The sequence below is a fragment of the Fundulus heteroclitus genome, chromosome 23 (genome assembly GCF_011125445.2).
Source record: "Fundulus heteroclitus isolate FHET01 chromosome 23, MU-UCD_Fhet_4.1, whole genome shotgun sequence".
NCBI lineage: Eukaryota > Metazoa > Chordata > Actinopteri > Cyprinodontiformes > Fundulidae > Fundulus > Fundulus heteroclitus.
In genome coordinates this window covers 26,431,903-26,453,319 of record NC_046383.1, presented here as the reverse complement: position 1 = coordinate 26,453,319, position 21,417 = coordinate 26,431,903, and the positions used below count along the sequence as shown (strand labels likewise).

Below are 21,417 nucleotides of genomic sequence, written 5' to 3'. Positions count from 1 at the left end.
GCCAGTCAAATACAAAAAGTCTCACGTGTGCTTTTTGATAACAGCAAAAAAGAAAAAAAAACAAAACAAAAAAAAGAAATAAAAAGAAGAACGCTATAAACCAGAAAAATACACCTGCCAGAAATTACAGCATACCTTTCAAAAGTGCAACTCCGCTGATGTCTCAGTTCTCACCCATCGAATATTTGGTTCCCCGCAACATTCAAAACTCATTGCGCAAAACCGAGTTAAAGTCCCCGTCCCGCCCAACTTGAAGCCCTTCGTCTAACTACTTGAAACACTTCATACTAAAAAGGAGAGAACAGGCGTTCAGGTAAATTCGGCTTGACCATTTTAAAACTGCAAAACATATTTCCAACATGTTGCTCCCGTATTACGTCATGAGGTCTTCTGACTTTGTGTGTGACAGCGCTTTTCAGATTATTCACCCCCCCGGCATGGATTGCTAGTGGTCAATGGGGACTGAAAGCATTGCCAGACCTCCTGGCAGAGGGTTTATTTTTCCCTCTGAGGAGCAGAGCTATAAGTTCTTGAATGAATGGATGGATGGATGAATAGGAGCCTGATGACTCCTGCTGCCTTAAAGGTGCATTGCGCAAGTTCCAGGATGTTTGCTGACGTCTGCCCCCTCTGGCGACAAGTTGAAATTACACCAGTGTCGTACATGGGAATAGAAAAAAAAAGGCTAGGACTTCACAGGGTTTTTTTTAGAGGCATAATGTTTTCTGAGGTAAGAAAGTTAAACATTTTTATTTTGTTAAACAATATATAGAAATATTTATTTTGAACAGCAATGTTATTAATTTTTTTTTTTTTTAGGGGAAAACGTAGCTACCCTTTTAGTTGGTCAATTACGGAAGAGGCAGATTGGCCCGGCCTCCAGCGACTTTTCGAGGCCGCCCTCATCCTGGCTGCAAAACCCCACTATGACTGAAGGCAGGTATAAGCTGCATAGCAGGGTTTGCAGCCAGAACAAGGCAGCAGCAGCAGAAAGGGAATAACGGTTCCCTCAAGTCAACAATAACAGAAAAAAAGTGAGCCGGTACATGAACACCATGTATTGTTATCAAGTAGTTGGTTGGCAATGAGGCGGAGTTGACTGGAGATGCCATTTCTGCAGCAGATACAAATTTTGTCAGAAGTTACAGATCTCCGTCACAGCATCTTATCTTTTTAGCTAAAACAGATCCAACTGCTGGTCGCTTTTCATTGCCCGGGCAGAACAGCTCCTTCCATTGCATGAAAACTGCCCCGATATTTACTCTGGATTTGTTCCTTCACCAGTCTGAGTCCAATTTTGCCCCTTTTCTTCACACCGGAAAAACTATTTTTTTACTTTTGTGTGGAATCTGTGATGGGGTCTGAGAAGAGCTTGTCGATGGCCTTTTGTGATCCATCTCTAAAACAGCCGGTGTTTTCTAATGCCTCAGTAACATCTGAACAACAGTTCAATCACTTTGAACAAAAGAGATTCGGCCCAAATTTCTCTCTCAAACTGCCTAACGGGGCCTACAGAGGCAAGTGCGGTAAATTGAAGACACCTCGTTTTACACGTCAGGCAATTGTAAGGGCATAAATGAGAAATAAAATAAATAATATTTAACTTTGACTTACGCAATGCACCTTTGAAATATTCACGCTCTGTCACTGTGTGTTGGGGCTACAGTAAAATGGCACAGGATGCGGTAAAATGCGGAGAAATATCGGAATGCGTGGTAAAAACCCAAGTAGAAGTGTTGTTTAATGACATTAGGTCCATCATCATGGGGGAAAACAAAAATAGAAAGTTGTGTTAAGTAATGTGTATTGTGTCTGATACAAACATACAATGTCAATAGCTACAATATATTGGAAACACACTAACAACATAGAAAGAACAGCATTACTAAAGACAATGATTTTACACTTAGTCAATGCAACTATCAAAACAGCAGGTTATAAATAAATTATTAGTAATCACAATCATGTAATTTTTTTTTTTTTGTTCTGTTTTTTGGTATGATACCATCAAAATTCACTCCCCCAAATTTTCGTATTTCAACAACCACTTTTGAACAGTTACACATATTAGACATTTCTAGAACATCGTTGGCACTGTAGAAATCCTCAGAAAAATCAATTAACATTCACGTTGTTTACCTCTATGATTTATTGTACCTATATAATCGTTCGGCGCTGGAATGAGCATGTGTTGTCTTATTTGTTTTTGGGGAATGGCTTCCAGTAACCCTACAAGTAAAAGTGTTAAAAAGGTGTTACATACTTGCAGAGAGACAATTACATAGGTATATTTTGTGGAAGGAAAAAACAAAATAACCACACAAAAAAAAAAAAAAAAAAAAAAAAGCAATGGTAATTATCCAAACTCATTTAAACAAAAAGGACTTCAGTTCCTGATAGAAAAAAAAAAATCTAAATAATATGTATATATATTTATATATATTCAGAATAGCGAAGTGTTTCACAAATAGCCTTATAAAACGCAAGTATAAACAACATTACAATAGGATATCTACAGTTCAGTAGGAAAATTATATCTCAATCACACCTCGTCAACTCAAAGACAGTTTCATGCTACTACCCAGACTCCATCAGATGGGTACGGTGATGCTTTAGTGCTTTCCGGGGTCTATGTTCTGTCTCTCCCTTTTGCCAAACCCTGTTGCTGTTGCTGCTGCCGACTGATCTACAAAAGTACAAAAAAAACAAAACAGCTGCATTACTGTCAACCCACAAATCTCGATCTGATTTAACGTTTTTATTTAAATGCACCACATATCCTGCGGTTCTTTTATGGTTTAAAACATCTTTTTTCACAGTACAACCCCAACGCATTACTGTGGTCTGATAGAATGTCACGAGGCAAAGCAGTTTCATAATTAAAACAGTTTTTATTAATTATAACCGGTAGAAATCTGAAAGGTGTGGCTTGCATTGGTTTTTCAGCTACCTTAAGTCAAAACTGTGCAGAACAACCTGTCAGCTTTACATGCAGAGACCGAAACATCCCAAGCTCAGTCAGACTGGATGGACAGCCACCGGGATCATCGATTCTCACATTTTTCCACAGATTTCCACATGGATCTAGTTCTGGACTTTGACTAGGCCATTCTGACTCACAGATATGCTTTGATCTAAACCAGGGGTGTCAAACTCATTTCTATACTGGGCCACTTTGTCATGATGACTCCATTAAAAGGATCGGTTGAACGTGTATAGATGATTTCAGTTAATTTCACATAGATGTAGAAAAACAAAAAAAAGCACAGTAGCATAAAAGTAGCACCCTTAGGCCCAGTTTGTCGGCAAAAAAAGTTGATATTGGGGTGAGTTACACTTTAAACTCATTATTCTGCATCACTTTTTCTCTTTTTTGGACATTTCTGGGTTGTTTAATGTGCTGTGGGAAAACAGACATCTAGTGGCAGGAAGCTGTTACTACACAGTTTAAAAAAAAACATTTACTACACGAGGCACAGTTTTAGCCACTTTATACAATTTAAAAAGGATATATGCTTGTACTTTATGACACAATATGCCCTTTTTGGCTCTTGAGGGCCGGATAAATTGTCTTGACGGGCCGGATTGGGCCCCTGGGCCTTGAGTTTTGATACATATGATCTAAACCATTGCACAGTAGCCCTAGCTGTACATCAAGGGTCATTAGCCCCCTGGAAGGCGATAAAGGAGTTCAAACCTTGCTGCCTCCGAGAGCTTTTCTTTCAGGATTGCTCTACGTTTAGCTCCAACCATCTTCCTATCAACACTGAGCAGGCATGAGATGACGCTGCCACCACCATGTTTTATCCCGTGGAATATATGTTAAGGTCTACGTGTGGTTTTACTACTCCATCACTTGCTGTCAAAACGTTCAGTTCTAGTCTCCTTCCACAGGTTTGCCGTTTCTCCTAAATGGCTCGTTGCCAACGCTGTTCAGGCCGCTTCTCTGCCTTTAACCCTGACCTCTGTGATATGTTCCTTGCTCTGCCGTTTGTTTGCTCGTGTTTCCCAGCAATCCTCTGAGGCCTTGACACAACTTGTTTAACGTATGTCAGTAAATATACTGACATACGTTAAACAAGGGTGTGCTTTATTTCCAAATCAGATCGTTTCTGAACGCCGGTGGTTACACCGGATTTTATTTTGCCGTCTCAGAGTACAGGGGGCTGAACACGATCACGTCATCGTGCCACACTATTCAGATTTTTACACGTAAAGAAGGCCGATTTACGTTGGTACACACATTTTGGCCTTTGGACGGAGATTTGCGTGAGAGAGCCTGAAGCAGAAGGAAATGTAGGCGTGCTCCTCACCTGCGTTCTCTGGTGGAGGTCTTGAACTCTCTCCTACTGCTCTGGCCCCTCGTGGTTGAGGGAATGACATCTGCCAAGGAAAGCCCTGGCCAGACAGAACACAGTTTGCCGTTAAAACCCAAAACATTCTGTATCACAGCAGTATTCGTCCTCGAGTCCTACCACGACTCGAGCAAGGGAATTGCAGGTAAGAGAAAGACAGAGCGGGGCGGAGCGCTCCCTTACCGGGGTAACAGGTTGGAAGTCTCGAGCTGGGGGCGGTGCTGCTGCTGCGGCGGCGGCGGCTGCTGCTGCGGCGCCCGCTGCGTTGGGCATCCGGGGAGGGAAATGAACGGGCCAGCCCTCGAGGCCCTGCGTTCCCACCTGCACAAAGGGACCACAGTAGGGAGGGCTCAGCGGGCCGTTCACTGAGCCTGACGTGGGGTCTGAGGTACGTCTTTCCTGCTGCTGCCCCTACGAGGTGTCACAAGTACACATGTGATCCCCGGTCAGTGCACGGCTGCTGCTCTCAGCCATGTCCTGGCATGGCCCACTGCAGACCCTCAACCCCGCGCATCCCAAATACACGGGAGCGCTAACTGGACTGAGGACCTTTTATCTACTATAGAAGCTCTTGCATCAAACACTTTTCAGCCACAAGGGGGCGCTACAAGGGTTTTTAACAAATCCCACAAGCTTTAAGAGAACGCATCGGTCCTGATGAAAGGTGCTTAAGTCAATGGCCCATCTGATCCAACATTTCACCTTACCTAGACCGATGGCTCCTTTGTATAAACCGTTTGAAACTAAGCTGCGTTACCGTGAAGCTCAGCAGCCAGTACCTGTTTGTGATGCTGCATCTGCAGTCTCTCCAGCTTACACCTCTCGGTGCGCTCTCTCTGACACTCGTTCTGCGCCTGATGAAGCTAAACCACGCACACAAAAACGGAAAATGAGACATAATATGCATAAAATCCCCCACTCAGGTGAGATTGCTTTGCATTGCAACACCGAAATGCTAAATCTTTCCACGGTGCAATAGAAGAAGCAAATAAAATCTTACTTGATTGGTCAAATTAGTGATCTGACCCTGGAGCCGCTCCACTTGCCGTCTCAGATCTTCTTTCTCTTCATTCATTCGCTCCCGGTCACTCCTTTCTTTCCTGAAGTCCTCCTCGAAGATTTTCACCTAAAGTTAAAAAAAATAAAGTAAAAATGTAAAAATGGATTAAAAGAGAAGCATCATTAACCTGAATCCTGTTTCTTAGCGTTATTCCTTTCTCCCTCCTCTTATCCTCAGTGAAACCTCAGGATACATTATGTTTTATGAATGTTATGGAAAAAAAGAAAGTCAAATGTACTTTACTATTAAAAAATAATTCACTATATTGTACTTAAAATGTAGTTAGCCTTGCAATAATTTTGTCTACATTACCCAGAATGTATGCTACATTGTATACAGTGGCTCCAAAGTACCACACTTTATATTATATATATATATATATATATATATATATATATATATATATATATATATATATATATATATATATATATATATATATATATATATATATATATAGTGTGTGACTGCTAGTACCTTACTAATGTTAATTATAAGTTTCATTTTTTAAAATGACTCTTGACCAGAGATATTTGAAACGATGCTTATTTACTCTGAATTAATAATCATCTTAAACACATTTGTTTGAATCAAACTACTAATTATAATTGTTGTTCTAATCAGAAACTATTTCAAACTAAAATCTTTTAGCTTTGCTGTTTGATGCCGATTGATAATAGTCAACCGTAACACCAAACGTGACACACTGGGTCACATCGAACTAGACATTAAAATACGAGGAGGAGAAAAACAGCCACGTTGTAGAGCGATGTTCCAAGCGCAGCTCAGAACCCATGTGTTCCTTAATAAAAATCTTAGTTTAAAAACGTTCAAAGCCTGTTTCCCCATAAACAACCAGGACCCTACGCCTTAGGAACGGCGGGGTTGGGGCCACGTTTGGGCCCCAGTGGAACGGGAACGGGCCTCGGCCGTTCCCTGCTTGTGTTGCACGTCTTGCCTGTTCTTTCAGCACAGCGATTTGGGTGAGCAGCTCCTGCTTCTTCAGGTTATTGGCGGCGTCTGCAAAGTTCCCCTGCCCGGGAGGTTGCTGAGATGACGAGGGAGAATGCAAGTTCAAGGCTTCCTCCAACGCCTGGACAAAAAAAAAAAAAACAGACAAAAGAAATGAGTTAAATAGAAGAGAAAGAAAGGTGGCCTCTGTTCCCTTTCTACACACTCACCCTGTTTAGGCGTTGGATCTCCTTCTCCTGGTATTCCCTCTGCTTGCTGAGGGGCAGCAGCTGATCCTGCAGGTAGCGGACCTTCTGCTTCAGCTCGGCTGTTTCCGAGTTCAAACACTCCTTCTCTCCCTGAAACGAACGAAGCCCGTGACGCCTTGCCGCCTCCCTTCTTTTTGACTTGCGTTTGTTCTGCGCCGGCGCGCTCTCTCACCTGTACGTTTTCGATCTTGGACTTGGCCAGCAGCAGCTTCTTGTCGTAGTCGCGCTGCCTCTGCTCGCGCTCGGCCTCCAGCTCCAGCACCGTCTTCTGGGACTCGGCCAGCCGCTGCCTGAGGTCTGTAATCTGGGGAAAAGAGCGCGAGGAGCGCCGATCAAGAACACCAGCCACAAATCTAACGTACAAAAACTGCATACGCAACACCAGAGAGAAAAAAAAGAAAGAAAAACTAAAACGGAAAAAAAAAAAAAAAAAAAGGACTACAAGATAAAAACTCTGGTAAAGATTAACATCTGCCGGTGCCTGTGTTGAAACAGAGCATTTAGGAAATGGGAGTTATCAAAATTACAAACCAAGCCGCAAAAAAGGACATGTTTGCGAACACGCAGTTCTGCCTCGGTATAAAATATGAACGAACCGTAGTGACGCAAATGGATATATCTGGGGTTGTGCGGTCTAAACCCAAGCCTGCACGGTGTCCCCGTCTCGACAAGAGTGTGAATGTCGGTATGTTCGCCACTGCGGCGCGCATGAACGCAGGTGTGCGAGAGTGTGTGTGTGTGTGTGTGTGTGCGTCCGTGTGTCGCTGTTGCCCTCTGACTGCACCACAGCAGGAAGTCAGCGGGTACCGGAGAGGTGAGGGGAATTCTTGCCGAAGAGTGACAGGCTTTGTGGTAAGCATGCTCAAATAAGCAAGCTATTGCAAGATTGCACCTTTTCCACTGGACAAGCACATTAAAAACTGAAAAAAAGAAAAGAAAGAAGAAAAAAAAAAGGGTGCATGTGTGTAATTGCTTCACTCCACTGCCAACTGTTTGCACACAAACATGAGAGTCGCAAGTTCCCTCCAGAGAACCTTAAAACTAACAATTTGATAAAAAAAAATTTTTAAATAATTGTGTTTACTCTAATATGCGTTTTTCATTTTATAAGGTTAAAAATGTTTATTCTTATAGTTGATTTTTCCCCCCCTCTTAAACCTTCATAGAAGCTAAACAGAACTTCAAAACAAAAAAAAGTGTCAAACATGTCGTGAGATTGGATAAAGATATATATTTTTTTTTTACATCAGTAATAGTGATTTATAGACGTTTCTTAACAGGAATTTGCATTCAAGCGGTCTAAAAGTCAGTCAGAGACGTCTTCCCACACTGCTCGTGGCAGCCGGTAAGTCATTACAGTACCTTCTGCTCGAACTGTGACTTCATGGCGTTCCACTGAATGTCCCACTGCTTGTTCACCTCCAGAACCTGCGAGCAGCGCCAGAAAGCGAAACAAACAAACGGTGAACATGTAGGAAACAAAAAGAGCACAGAGACTTTCCCCAGTGGCAAAAGAGGATGGGCAGTTCGGCGAAGACTCACATCCTTTCTCTGCTTCTCCAAAAGCTTGATCTTCTTTTCATACACCTCGATGTCACATGTTTTAGCCGGGGTTCTCTCTGCTGATTTTCCACTCTGATGGGGGGGGAGAAATTCCACAAAAATCTATGATTACATGACCACACCGATGAGGAAGTTATATCACAAACTCATTGAAATGGTTTGTTGAGTGCATTTCCAGAGGGAAATGGAACCAACCGGGAGAAAACATAAATAAGAATCACACACAATCCTATGAATAATGACATTGTGCGCTGTATCCCCATATAAATGTACCTTCTGCGGCGTGGTGGCCTCCATTTTAGACCGAACAGCAGGAGATTCCTCCTTGACCGGCTCCTCTTTGGCCTCGGGACTCTCCGTTTCTGACGGCGAAGCTGTCGACACCGCCGTTGCTCCTCCCGTCACCAACTCCTTCAGTTTCTGATTCTCCAGTCTAAGTAAGCAAGAAAGTGAAAATGATAAGCCTTTCTGAACAGAGTCCATTTTTTCCCCCAGTAGACTTTGATCCTCCTGCGATCGTGTCAGGATGTTCTTTGGAAAGAACCTACAAGACCCGGTGGGGACGCAGGACAGAAAACACTGAAATAACCCCCCCCATCAGAAGTGAAAGCGAGGTCAGCAGCAGTCTCTGAGCAAATGTAACCGGGCGGTGAGGGTCAACACAATCTAAAAACAGGCAGTGAGCTGTTTCCACGGCTGTCAGAGAGGTTTAGCACACGAAATGACAGCAGGTGACGTAACGTCCAGGAGAGCTCACGCGTTATATATTCATTTAACCACCCGACAACGGAGGAAAACACGAAAAAAGTCCAGCCAGGCTGAGAGAGAAGGAGAAACGCTACCTCAGCTGCTCCAGGTCTCGATTCCTGATATGATGATCTTCTTCCATTTTCTTGCGAAGCTCATTGTTTTCCTGCCTGAGCTGCTCGCACAGCGTCTAGAAAAGCCAAACAGACCGACAGAGCCACATTTATCACAATATTAACCACCGCTCTGTACAGTGACACAGGGTTTTTTTTTTGTTTTTTCTTAGCCAAAAGCTCCCGCCCTCTTAAAAACAATCCTGTAGTGAAAATCAGATTTTTTTATTTTTTTTTTTAATACAGTGGTGTTGATTTGCATGTTTATGAATTAAAATTCATCAGGAAATGCCATTTCTTTAAAGCTCATAATTCTCTGGGGTTTCTACCAGCTTTACAGAGTTACACTTGACACCAGATTAGCTACATTTATAAACTACATGACTTCCAAAGAAATCACTTTAGTGTGTTATAAAGTAACTTTTTGGTTAATACCTCATTTTAAATCAAACAGCATTAACATAAATTGTGTCTTTTTGACATGGGAATGCCAGTCTAGTGCTTTTCCACCCATGTTACTTTAATTTGATGCATTCTTATACACCATAAGCTTAATATAATGTCACAACCAGTTTTACTATAGATGTACTTTATTAAGTCAAACCTTGACAAAAATAAAATCTTTTTGATGAGCTAACTTGGATTACAAAACAAGAATTGTTAATGCAAAAAGTTACAATAAACCAATATCAGCAGAAGCTAAATTATTCTAAACAAAATAAGTAATTTCATGATAAATCGACTTAATTTATTTAATGCTTTCCTAGCTATCCTGACCACTGGAGCCAAATTCATCCAATCACACTCAGACATTCATTCAGCAAAACACAGGTCAGTAGGCAACTAGTGGTTTAGCGCTTTGCCCAGGGGCACATCAACATTCGACGGGGGGGAAGCTGCAATAGAACCTACAACCTGCCGATTGCAAGGCAACTACTCTACCCTCAGAGCCACAGTCGCCCCAAAAAAAAACAAAAAGAACAACCACACAAACTTACGCTGCAGCTACATTTAATGACATTTAAATCCCATAACAGCAAACAAGGACTTTTTTTAGGCCTCTAAAACCCCTAAAATTGTGATTATTGAATATGAGACTATTTAGAAACCTGACAAATCCCTGTTCTCGTTTTCTTTAAACAAAGACCATCTTTTAAAAAGCACATGTGAAATAGAAATGAGTCAAATAGCTTTAAGAGGTGACGCACCTCTTATTCATAAATAAAGCTATTTTGCCTTTACTGTAAAGTATTCTTTTTTATCTTGTGCCAGATAAAAAGTTTAGGCAAAATGAACAAATAGGATGATAAAACAGAGGCTGACTAGTCACCATGTAAGAGATGTCCACCTCTAACTGTCCTTATAATTATAAATGTCAGAGAAAACCTGTATGGGAAAATGAACTAAACTAAACTAAAACCACCAGTGCAGTGATTTGCCAGCATTTGTTACAGACGTGTACATCTCCCAGCTTACTGGCTCACAAAATGTGATGCTCCTCAAACCTCAGAGTAGCTTCCTAGATAAAAAACAACGTCGTAGATGTGGCAGACAAGTTCCCACGGCTCGTACCTGTAAGAGGGAGGTCCTCTGCTCGTTCTTCTGGACCTTTGAGGAGAGGTGGTGAAACTCCACCGCCATGCGGCCGAGGTGAGCCAGGAGCTGGTTTGGGTTGGACTCCTCCGCGAAAATGCTGAAAGAGCTCTCCAGCCTCTTCAGCTGGCTCGCCAGCTCGTTGTTCTCCTGAGGAAGCGGGGGAATCGCCCCTGCCACCAACCCGGCCTGGAGACACGGGGTAGGAAGTCAGTCATCTTCGCAGGGATGAGGCGAGGCCAGCTTTACATAGCACTGGAAGCCCGCACAAAGCCTACTGTTCAACACAAACACTCGAAAAGTGGAAGCTCAACTCTCTGAACAGTCAAACCAGTTTGTCCAGTTAGATCGAAGTGTATTTTCAGTAATAATAATGATCTGGTCCAGTTAAATATTTCTTTCAAGTGCTAACATTCGAGAAAGGTCAGGTGTCCCATCAACCCATGTCCTAAGGATGTGAAGTGTGAATGAATCTGAGTAATTCTAGTCCGTAATAATCCTGGAATTTCCCCTCACTGACTCAGATGGAGCTGCCAGTATTGTGTTCGTAGGTGAGTCAAAGCACCAGTGATGTATTCCTAATTTTGAGGAAATTGCCTTAGAGAGGAAATCCTACATTTAGCCACAGAAGCCGCAGAAAATTATTCGTACTAAAGTCAAACCGAGGGGACTGAGATTCTCTGATCTAAAAAAAAAAAAGCTGCTTGGAACATACTCCTGGGGCACTTCGCAATTCGCTACGTACAGCCAAGACATCCGAGCTCCTCCTCTCCATGTTCACTCTCTCGGATTCCAATAAGGCCTCCTGCGAAGAACAAAGAGGTTCGACATCTGTATATCAAAAACATTACACGCGCGTCACAATAAAGAAAAAAAAAAAAATCTCAGTTCGTACATGGGGCTTCTCCGGCTGAAGCGTTCTCCCCAAACAGCTTGATTGCTCCTCCTTCTCTGCAGTGGGGTGTAAACAGGGTTTGCCTGAAACAAACCAGAGCGAGCTCAAGCTAAACCGTGATCCTCCTCTAATTGGTCATCACGGACGGTGACATGGCAAACGAAATTCCTCGTCCGGATGAAAAATCGGCGGGACTTACTTTGAGTCTCGGTGTGAGCGGCCGCTCCCGCACAGAGGCTGGCGGCGAAGCTGGCCGACTTTAAAGCTTCGTTGTCCCTCACCAGCTCCTCCACTCGCTGCCGAAGCCTCGAGGCCTCCGACTGGGATTCCTCCAACAGATCGCCTGCAAGATCGAAGGAATCTCGTCAGAGAGTCTCAAAAAAAAAAAAAAAGGCGCTTCGGTCGATTGCGTCCGACAAGCCGTGGCATCTCAAGCATCCTCTGGCAGTCGGCATATACGGGACATGACAGCTGGCACATCCTAGGTGAGTCACAAAAGGAGCGGTGGGTCCAATCACGCTGTCCAAAAATAAGCCAGGAAGTTTTTCAGGTTTTACAATATGCCATAACAACCGGTGTCACAACAGTTTCGTTTCTGCGTGCGAACATTCAGCCTGGAGAGCGAAGCCACGTGGATCGTTACGGGAGAAACAGCCTTCCAACCGTTTTTCTCTCACACAGATAACATAAAGACAACGATCACCCCCCCCCCACACCCAGCAGGGATGCGTCATCCACATTTTTTTTCCCCCAGACACGCTCCTCTCTGGAACCCACCTAAGCTCTTAAGTCCCTTCATCCGTTCCCTCAGCATGCTGTTTTCCTCCAGCAGCTGGCGATAGCTGCTGCCCCCCACCGCCTCATCCCTGGCCTTGACCTCGCTCCCGCCGGGATCGTAGATGCGATACGGACCTTTCCCTTCCATCGCCGTCGTTCACTTCCTAAACATGGTCCTCTGAACTGTGGAAAGAGGGCAAAAACTGTTTGACTTTACGTAATAATAAATAATAATAATAAAAAAAGAGGACAAAGTTCAGACAACTCTTCAAAAAGAACACAAAGGATGCACACAAGGAAGGTTCTGACTACACCAACCCTACACTATTTCTCCACTGTGTACATAAAACACAGCTGGCTCTGAAGAAACACGAGCTCAGTAAATGTGTAAGAAATGAATCACGTGTTCCTGCGACACAGCTGCCCAAGTGCTGCTTATACAGCTTAAACTAAAATAAAAAATAAAATAAAAAATCTGGGCATCCACATATTACAGCCCCTCAAAAGTCACAGCAAGTAATCCGCAGATGAGTCAAGGCGCCCACTCAGAAGCCCACCGTAGCCCACGCGTGAACTTCCTAGTTTCTGGCAGTAAAAGTGAAAAAAAAAAAAAAAAAAGCCAGCGCTGTCGCCTGTTACAGAAACGAGCACACGAGTGACAACAAAAGCAACAACCTTCCTACCCTTGATGCTTCTCTGGCAGGGGGGTGGGAGACAGTGTGCTGGCGTTATGGAGAGCTAGATAAAGACAACTACAACGCTCCTAACCGGGGAGGAAAGACAAAAGGGGGGAGGGGGCATAACAAATAACCATAGTTCTAATATTAAACACACATTTATGTACATATTTATAAGACCCTCGAGCCTAAAATACACCACAGTCCGTCTGACGATAGCTACCTTGAGTGGCTGGAGAAGGCTAATATTAGTTTTCGCTGTTGTCATGCAAATTGCTAACGACATCTTCGTTAGCAGTCGGCTACAATGCGGGACAGGAAGCCCTTTAAACTCCGGTATTTCGCCACTAAGCGGGCTCCCGTCGGCGCGGAACCTAAGTCGGAAACAGGAGCGACGCGACGAAGCGACGAGAACAAAAAGAACCGGTCAAAGACGTGCGTGTGTTTTTTTGTTGTTTTTGGTTCGGTACCTTTCAGATTGCTGTGGCCTCTCGTCTCTGTGGCTAGACAGACATCTACTGCGGAAGTAGTCTACTGAGTCTATGCCGTAACCTGGGAAATTCCACCTCGCGACGTTTGATGTAAACAGCGGTGATTGACAGCCGGGCCGACCAATCAGAGGGCAGCTCTCCCCTCCCCTCGCCTGTCTCGAGCGGAGTCGCGCAGACCGTGATGTAAACACAGCGGCGAGAGAGAAGCGTTGCACAATTCCATATTTAGTCAGATTTATCTTTAATTATTAAGAACCGCTTACCCTGTCTTCATGATGCATTGATAAATACGCACAAAAAGCGGTGCCCACTTATTGCAGAAAAATAAAATAAATGTTTTACATGACAGAAAGTGAGTGAAACTGGTACCCCCCCCCCAAAAAAAATTTCTTTAAAGGAAATTACTACAATTTAAACAACTCCCATTCTTTTTTTCTTTTTCGTTTTCACCCCGAGAAGGTAACCAATTTTAGAAAAAGGGACAAACCCGACCGTTTTCGCTGAATTGCTTTATTCTTCATTGATAAATAGAGGGGGAAGGGGGGGGGGGGCTTTCTGTTGTTGCATCACATATTTCCTCTGAAGTATGAGGGCAAGAAGACCTAGATCAAGATAGAAATGAGTCTTCACTGCACGTTAGCACCGCCAGTTTGGTAAAGACACTTGTAACTATTAAATTGTGGTCTCTGCTCAATTTTACCTCTGGATGAACAATAATATATTTATTATTTTATATTTCATTGATAGGCTATAGATGTTAGAATAATCTGTCAAAGTCGGCTACCTTTTCAACATGTTGCCAGGCTGTAAGCACAAAATTGCGCTGAATGTTACTAAGGGTTAATATAATAAACCGACTCAATATAGGGCCTAATTGTGAGAGGGAAAGGTTTTTGCTGTTGTCTTAAGTAATAATGTATTCAGGCTGCTTTATTTTCATACCCCTACAATAAATCCAGTACAATCTCTTGCGTTCAGAGGAGATCAATACAGCCCTCCTGCTCTATGAAGAGCTCAGAGGTTCCTTTGAGGACATACGTGCAACAAACAGCATCACGAAGATTGACAAACAAAGCGTGACAAGTCGAAAATAAGGTTGTGGAGAAGCCGAGCAGACTTTAATACTGACACTCTCTATGCAGTGGTTGACCTATTGTGCAGAGGGGAATGTGCAAAAATGCAACTATGCAAATGTGCAAGTCGAGCCTGGTAGAGACGTACTCCACATGTGTGTTTATGCACCTTGGGGGGTTGAATACAAATGCTTAAAACGCTTTTATAGGGTTTGTGATATCCTACCATAACATCACATCAAAATGCATTGAAGCTTGTGCTTCTAACTCAATAAAATGTGAAGAAAATAAGTTTAAATGAGAAGGAATACTTTCTGTTTGTCCTAGGCCAAAAATAAATTGAGATTATAAATTTAGAATAACATGAGCTAATTTAGGATGGCAAAGCTTATCTGTCCACCTTGTGGACATAACCTTTTAGTAGGTTAAAGTTATTCTTTAACCTACTAAAAGGTTCAGTTTTCACAATCGGTTTGTAAAAGCCAAAGATTATATATTAATGCAAATCTTACTTATTGCCTTGTCCATTCATTCATTGTTACTCTTTCTTGGAAACTCCACAAATGTATGTAATATAAGAAGTGCCTGTCAGGTTTTCTTTTATTCAGCTTTATATCATACTAAACTCTGCCTCACAAAAAAGTCGAGTGTTCCAAAGAAAGTTGTTTCAGTACTTTTGTACATTAATTAAGGTGCAACCAATAGGCCACAGTGTTAAAAACACAGGCGGTGCTTGAACTGGTTGGGAAATCATGGCAAAAAAAACAAGAAAACAATAGAAAAAGTGCTAACTTGACAGGCGACACAACACAGGCAGTGTTTTCACTCTCGCGTTCACGTTATAACTCAACAGTTTTGAACTGCTTCAATTATTCTTGGCAACGTTTTTTTCCAATGAGTGCCTATGTTTAGTGCAAGTTTTTAACAATTCTGGTTTAAAAAAAAACAACAACAACACACCGGTTTGAGAACAAATTAATGAACGCATAGCCAAAAATGAGCATGTGGGAATAAGTCAATCGTGTTGTAAAGGCAAAAGAAACACAATGGAAATCAAGAAACACCAGCTAAATACTAACCAAATCATATCTAACCGTACATTTTGTTTTCTCATTTTTGGACATTAAATCACTTGAAACTTTTCCTATTTTATGTCAGGATTACTAAAACTATTCCTACTTACTAATCGCCAAAACAACAACTGAATGAAGATATTTTTCAGAATGTTTTACATATATTTCCTAAGATAAGTCTCAAAGGACATGTTTGGTGTAAACAGAATAGAACATTCCAGGAAAAGAAGACTATATCAACTGTGAAGCATGAATTCTGCAGCGTATCAGAGGATGCTACAGGAAAATGCAAGACCTAATATTAAAAAAAAAACTTAAACGCTTAAACCAAACAGTAAATCAGTAAATGTTTCTAGGACTGGCTTAGAATTGAGAAACTTAAAAATCCTGGGCCTAGTCAAAGCCATGATTGCGTTGTAATTGAGATGCTGTGTAGTGACTTGAAACAGACGCTAAGAAACCCTTCTCACATCTCACAACTATCCTCAGGCTGATGTCAGAGAGTGGTAGCTAGATAAATTATGTTATTTAAGTCAAAGGAGGTAGCATTAGCTATTGGGCAAATTGAATGTCAAGTAAAAGTTATCAATCCAGAGACAACTTAAAAACCTATAGATTACATCTTGTAAATGCACTCAGGAACCGTCTTATTTACAGTCTTATAAAACTAAAAGTAAAATTTTTGGCCATAATGACCATCATTACATTTAGAGGAAAAAGGAAGCTTGCAAACCTGAGTAAACATCGTCTATTCTGTGAAGTTCAACACGGGGGTGGCTGTATTAAGTTGTGTGGGTGTTCGGCTGCAGAAGGGGACTGATGCGCTTCCCAAAAATAGATGCCATCGTGAATAAGAACTTTATGTGCCGCGAAGTTAAAGACTGGGCACAAAGTAGTTTTCCAAATGGAAAATAACCCTTAGAACCTCACCAAATTAGTTAGAAAGCGGTTGAAAGACAAGAAAATCAGTGTTTTGGATTGGCCTTCACAAAGCCCCGATCTCATTATCCTCATTACGTTTTCTGAGCTGATGCGAAACGGTGTGTGAGACAAAAGCGTCCTTACAAACCTAACTTAACGCGACCCGTTCTATCAGACAGAATGAGCAAAAATTTCAGCTGGACGGATACCTGAAGTCATAAAGGGCAGTTCTACCAGGTACTTACTGTCCACAGAACATTTTTCCAGAAGTCCCAGCCTTTGTCTACGTCTCTATGGCAAACACCAGTGTGTTTTTTTCACATGACTTATGGAGAATTTAATGAATCGTTCTCATATGATGAACACACGGGTTGGAACTTCCTGAAGCTCCAGTTTTTGTCGGTTTCATGTTGTCCCACACTGCTTTTATTGTGCCACGGTACGCAAATAATGACGTGGAACATTTTGTACCCTTCAGCCGACTGATCACTGAGCACAGTGAGATCCCACTGATCCTTTGTGACCTCTCCACACAATGTGACTTTAGTTGAAGGATGCAATCAGGACAGCAGATCTTTATTTCGGGTAAATCAGATTGAGTGAAATTGATAGATGTGAATCCAAGAAGGATGAATTCTGTAATTGCGAGAAGGGTTGTTTTAACACAGCATTCACTTAAGGGTGTGCACACTTATTTGATAAAGAAATCCGGCTAAAAGATAAAACTTTTTTTTTTTTACTGCTCTGATGTAACATCAGAATCTTCTAAAAAATTAAATGTCATGTTTTCAGTAGCTTTAATGGGAAAATCCTGATAATCAACAGAAATGAATGCTTGACAACGTTATTCTATATGCCATCAATATATGTAACGTGTTTCATTTAGTGAATTGAGTGGCTGAAATAAATAAACCTTTCAATAATATTAGAATTTATTGAATGGCTGTGTAGATAAGAAATACAGAAGGATGATTTTTAAGTGCAATGCTTCCTGTACTTATAATTGAAGCAAAACAGGATTAAAACAGTCCCTAAAACACAGCTATATAGATCTGCCAACCCAAAATCCGAATAAGAAAAGTGTAAAAAGGCTTTTAGTGTGAAGGTGAATATTAGTTAGTCAGAGTATTATATACTGGATCTTTGGAGAAGTTTGTAAAAATGAAGCATAACACTGTTTTGTACATTTTTAATTTAGCAATTTTATACAGTCTATTTCTTGTCTTTCTAGTCTTAAAAATGAAGAACATTTTTAAGACTTGGATTTAAAAGAGTAATCTCTGTCAGTGTTGTTAAAGGTTTATATATTTCCCAACATAAAGAATATTGTTAAAAGTCCTTACAAAGCTGAAAAAGGTAAATATATAAATAAATCCTTCAAAGCAATAGTGACATCTTGTGGGAATTAAGAAGCGAGAAATCTTTGATCACATTTCCACCTCAAAGTGATGCACAGGCCTTCGGTTGACTGGAAATCCAAAGTATAATGTAACAATTACTTCACACAGCCAGACCCAACCACACAAGAGGAACGCTCCCACTAAGGTTTCCTTTCTTTCTGCCACTGTAAACAGAGTTCTCGCTGACAGAGACATTTACCACATGCGTGGCCTCAGAACTTCAGCCCTGGTGGTCTTATTTGGTGTCAGATTTCGTCAAGAGAGAACACACCCAGTCTGTCAGTGCTTTGGCACCATTTATAGATCATTTTCTGATGAACTGGAAATCAAATCTTTTTTTTAATCACTTCTGGCAACCACAATTAGTACTTCCTGTGCACCTCAATACTGAGGTGTGCAGTTCACACGTAAAAAGTTGAATAGCTGGCCTCCTTTTTAAAAGCTTTAATGCTTAGTAATCTACATCGTTTTGCAAACATATACAAAGCTCTTTAATATTTCCCCATTTAGCAACGTTACACAACCGCAAACAAAATACATTTACTTCATTAGGCCTATATATATAATGAAGTAAATTAGTATATATATATATATAATGAAGTAAATTAGTATATATATATGTATATATATATAATGAAGTAAATTAGTATATATATATATATATATATATATACATATATATATATATACATATACATATATATACATATACATATACATATATATACATATACATATATATATATATATATATATATATATATATATATATATATATATATATATATATATATATATATACCTATCAATACCTTGTAGAGCCACTTTTACACTCCAACTACAGTAGTGTTTCTTTTTTGTGTGTCTAGCAGAGTTGTTTCTTTTGTCCATTTTTTTTTTTTGGTAATTTACTCAAATTCAGTCAGATTAGACCAGGAGCAAAAAGTTTCATCTTGGTTTCGTCCAACCAGACCACCTTCTTCCATATTGTTTACTTTTCCCCGACACAAAATGTAAATGGGGCTTCTCGTGGCTTGCTTTCAGTGATAGCTTTCCTCCTTCCACAGCGGCCAGCTTTGTGGTTGCACAGCTTGTAATCGTTGTGCTTACAGCTTCTTTCACCTGAGCCATGGATCTCAGCTGCTCCTCCAGAGTAACCATTGTGCCTCTTGACTGCTTCTGTTGTTAATGCTCTCGTTGCCATTTTAGGTGGATGGACATGTCCTGGTAGGTTTGTAGCTGAAACACACTCTTTCAGTTTTCAAATTATAAGTCGGACAGTGGTCCGTGAGATGTTGGAATTTAGTTTTATAACCCAACTCTGTTTACCACCTCCCCATAACTTTATCTCCAACCTGACATGGTGCCGTCACGAGTCAGAACAGCTGGATTTATATTAAGATTAAATTACACAAAGGTGGAGTCTGTTTACTATTTAGGTGAGATCTTTATTATATTATTATATATTTTTTATTGTTTTTGTGGCACTAGTGACCTTTATGGGACAGTAAACTAATAGAAAATGGGGTTGAGCGAGAGGGGGAAGACATGCAGCAAAGGTCGAATGATCTAACTCTGTTCCACCGCCACGCCCTCTATTTTGGTGACTTCCAAAGGCTGTCGCTTGCCCTGGGTTTTATTTAAGGGGGATCAGGGCAAAAGGAAAACATTTTTATAGGTTTTTTTTGGATCTTTATTAGTGAAACATCTGAACATTTTAAAAACCACGTATAAATTTCCTTCCATGTCACAGTCATGCTCAACATTGTGTTAAATGTCCTTGACCATTATAGTGTAATGTACCGTACCAAAATGTGGAAACATTCAAAATGTGTTCCAAGAGGTGTGCTTTGTTTTTACAAAGTTCTGTAAAAAAAAAAATGTATCTACTCCTTTGTCTCTGTGTCTGTGCCTCTTATGGTAAACTTTACATTAAAGTAAAAACGATGTGAGGCATAGAACAGGTAGAAAGACCTAAATCTCTACCATAACCATTAGAATAAATAGAAATAGCATTCTTAGCTGTTTTGGTCAACCAGCCAAAAACACACCCAGTTGGCGTGCATCGAACTGGCTAATTGTATAAACCTGTTCTCAAGAGAGCCGTTCAGTGATAAAGACAATCCAGACAGACAACTAATGTGGTCCAGTTTCAAAAAAAATAAAAATTTGTGTGTCTTTTTCCCCCCCTCTCTCCTCAGCCTGACACCAAACACCTCGTCAGTATTTGCTGGTGCAAAAATATTTCCTCCTAAGGCTGCTGTGATGTGCTGAAAACAATAAGCGGGGGGGGGGGGGGGGACTCTGGGACTTCCAACTCAGAACAGAAGACAATAAAGCCTGAGGATACAGGAAATGTCACCCGTTGCTTCGTCCTGCGGGGCAGAAAAACGGCACACTTTGTTTTCTCCTCACGGTGACGGCTGAAACCGCTCTGAATGCTTTTTCATCGTTGCACAAGGACAGCGGAGTGAGCAGAAGGCAGGTGTGAAAGAGCCACCCATAGTTTGAGGCCCCGCTTCTTTGACACAAGCACTCAGTATGTACCTCACCCTGCTGAGGCACAGGGACCGGTCTAATTAACACTAGCCTAGGACCAAAAATGTCCGCTTGTCAAGTATCAACATCTTTCTCCGTCTCATGGCTTAAAAAAAATGCAGATTATTCCTTCTGTATCTCTGCTATAACACATCAAAGAAGCACCACAGTCACAGCATATGCATTTCTTTTGACCAGCAGACTAAATAAGATTTCTAAATAGAAAATCTAAAATATACACTTAATTTAATTCATGACAGACTGAGGATTTCAGGCATGGAGGGTAATATCACACAAGGATGTCTTTAAATGAAATAAAATCGAGAAACACAAATCGATTCGGAGATAAATGGCAATGTCGCGATAAAGTCAAGAAACACTACACGATTTAGCAGCTAGAATTAATTCATAGATCATAAGGGCTGAGAAATCCTCCTCCCAATGACTCTTTTTCTGCTTCATGATGCAAATGCAGCCACAGTTCATTTAGAGACAACACAAAATGGCTGCAACCACCCTAACCATAGCAAAAAGCAAGAAATCACGCAGCGGCAATAAGTCGACACCATCCTGCACCTCTGTCTCAAATGTTTAAAAACAAATAAAACTCACCCACACATTCAGCTTCTGTCGGAGAGGCACTTTTTAAGGAAACTGGTGAATATAAGGGGGAAGCGATTTCACTGTGAGACTTGGGGAATTCCCGTAACCCAGTAAAATGGCCTGACACTGCAGGCTCAGCCTAAACAGAACCTGGTGTGTGTCCAACTGCGCGGCCTCCCCTTTGACTGAGCGATACGACGCATAAGATAACAAGTATGAACATTTAAAATCCCCGTTTTTTTTTTGGGAACAGTAGGTTACATCCCCTGCCCACACACCCTTTGCTGCTTTCATGGATGCATGCGGAGAAACCGGGAA

The 21,417-nt window shown here is 41.4% G+C and overlaps 1 protein-coding gene across 3 annotated transcripts; it reads right to left on the bottom strand.

Moving 5' to 3' along the window:
- Nucleotides 1–1,722: 1,722 nt before the first annotated feature.
- On the bottom strand, nt 1,723–13,608 carry tnip1 (TNFAIP3 interacting protein 1). Of its 3 annotated transcripts, none has more exons than XM_021319017.2 (18): nt 13,471–13,608; nt 12,324–12,506; nt 11,746–11,889; nt 11,547–11,629; nt 11,367–11,456; nt 10,631–10,840; nt 9,041–9,135; nt 8,472–8,631; nt 8,178–8,270; nt 7,998–8,063; nt 6,808–6,939; nt 6,597–6,725; nt 6,374–6,508; nt 5,356–5,481; nt 5,135–5,218; nt 4,539–4,766; nt 4,314–4,398; nt 1,723–2,686 (listed from the first exon to the last, which is right to left on the bottom strand). In XM_021319017.2, exons 2-18 carry the CDS (start codon nt 12,469–12,471, stop codon nt 2,613–2,615), a joined length of 2,082 nt encoding a protein of 693 aa, XP_021174692.2. In that variant the 5' UTR covers nt 12,472–12,506; nt 13,471–13,608; the 3' UTR covers nt 1,723–2,612. The 3 variants fall into 3 exon arrangements, with proteins under 3 accessions (XP_021174692.2, XP_021174819.2, XP_012722398.2); XM_021319144.2 differs by having other exon boundaries at nt 4,539–4,676; XM_012866944.3 differs by having other exon boundaries at nt 11,397–11,456.
- Between the last annotated feature and the right edge of the window lie 7,809 nt (nt 13,609–21,417).

Bases quoted from the DNA above. Each gene is read 5' to 3' on its own strand.
- tnip1 (XM_021319017.2), bottom strand. From the start codon at position 12,471: ATGGAAGGGAAAGGTCCGTATCGCATCTACGATCCCGGCGGGAGCGAG. The intron at 6,940-7,997 runs GTACTGTAATGA...TCTTTTCCCCAG, and splicing joins AGTCACAGTTCGAGCAGAAG to ATTACAGACCTCAGGCAGCG. The intron at 4,767-5,134 runs GTACTGGCTGCT...GACACCTCGTAG, and splicing joins AGATGCAGCATCACAAACAG to GGGCAGCAGCAGGAAAGACG.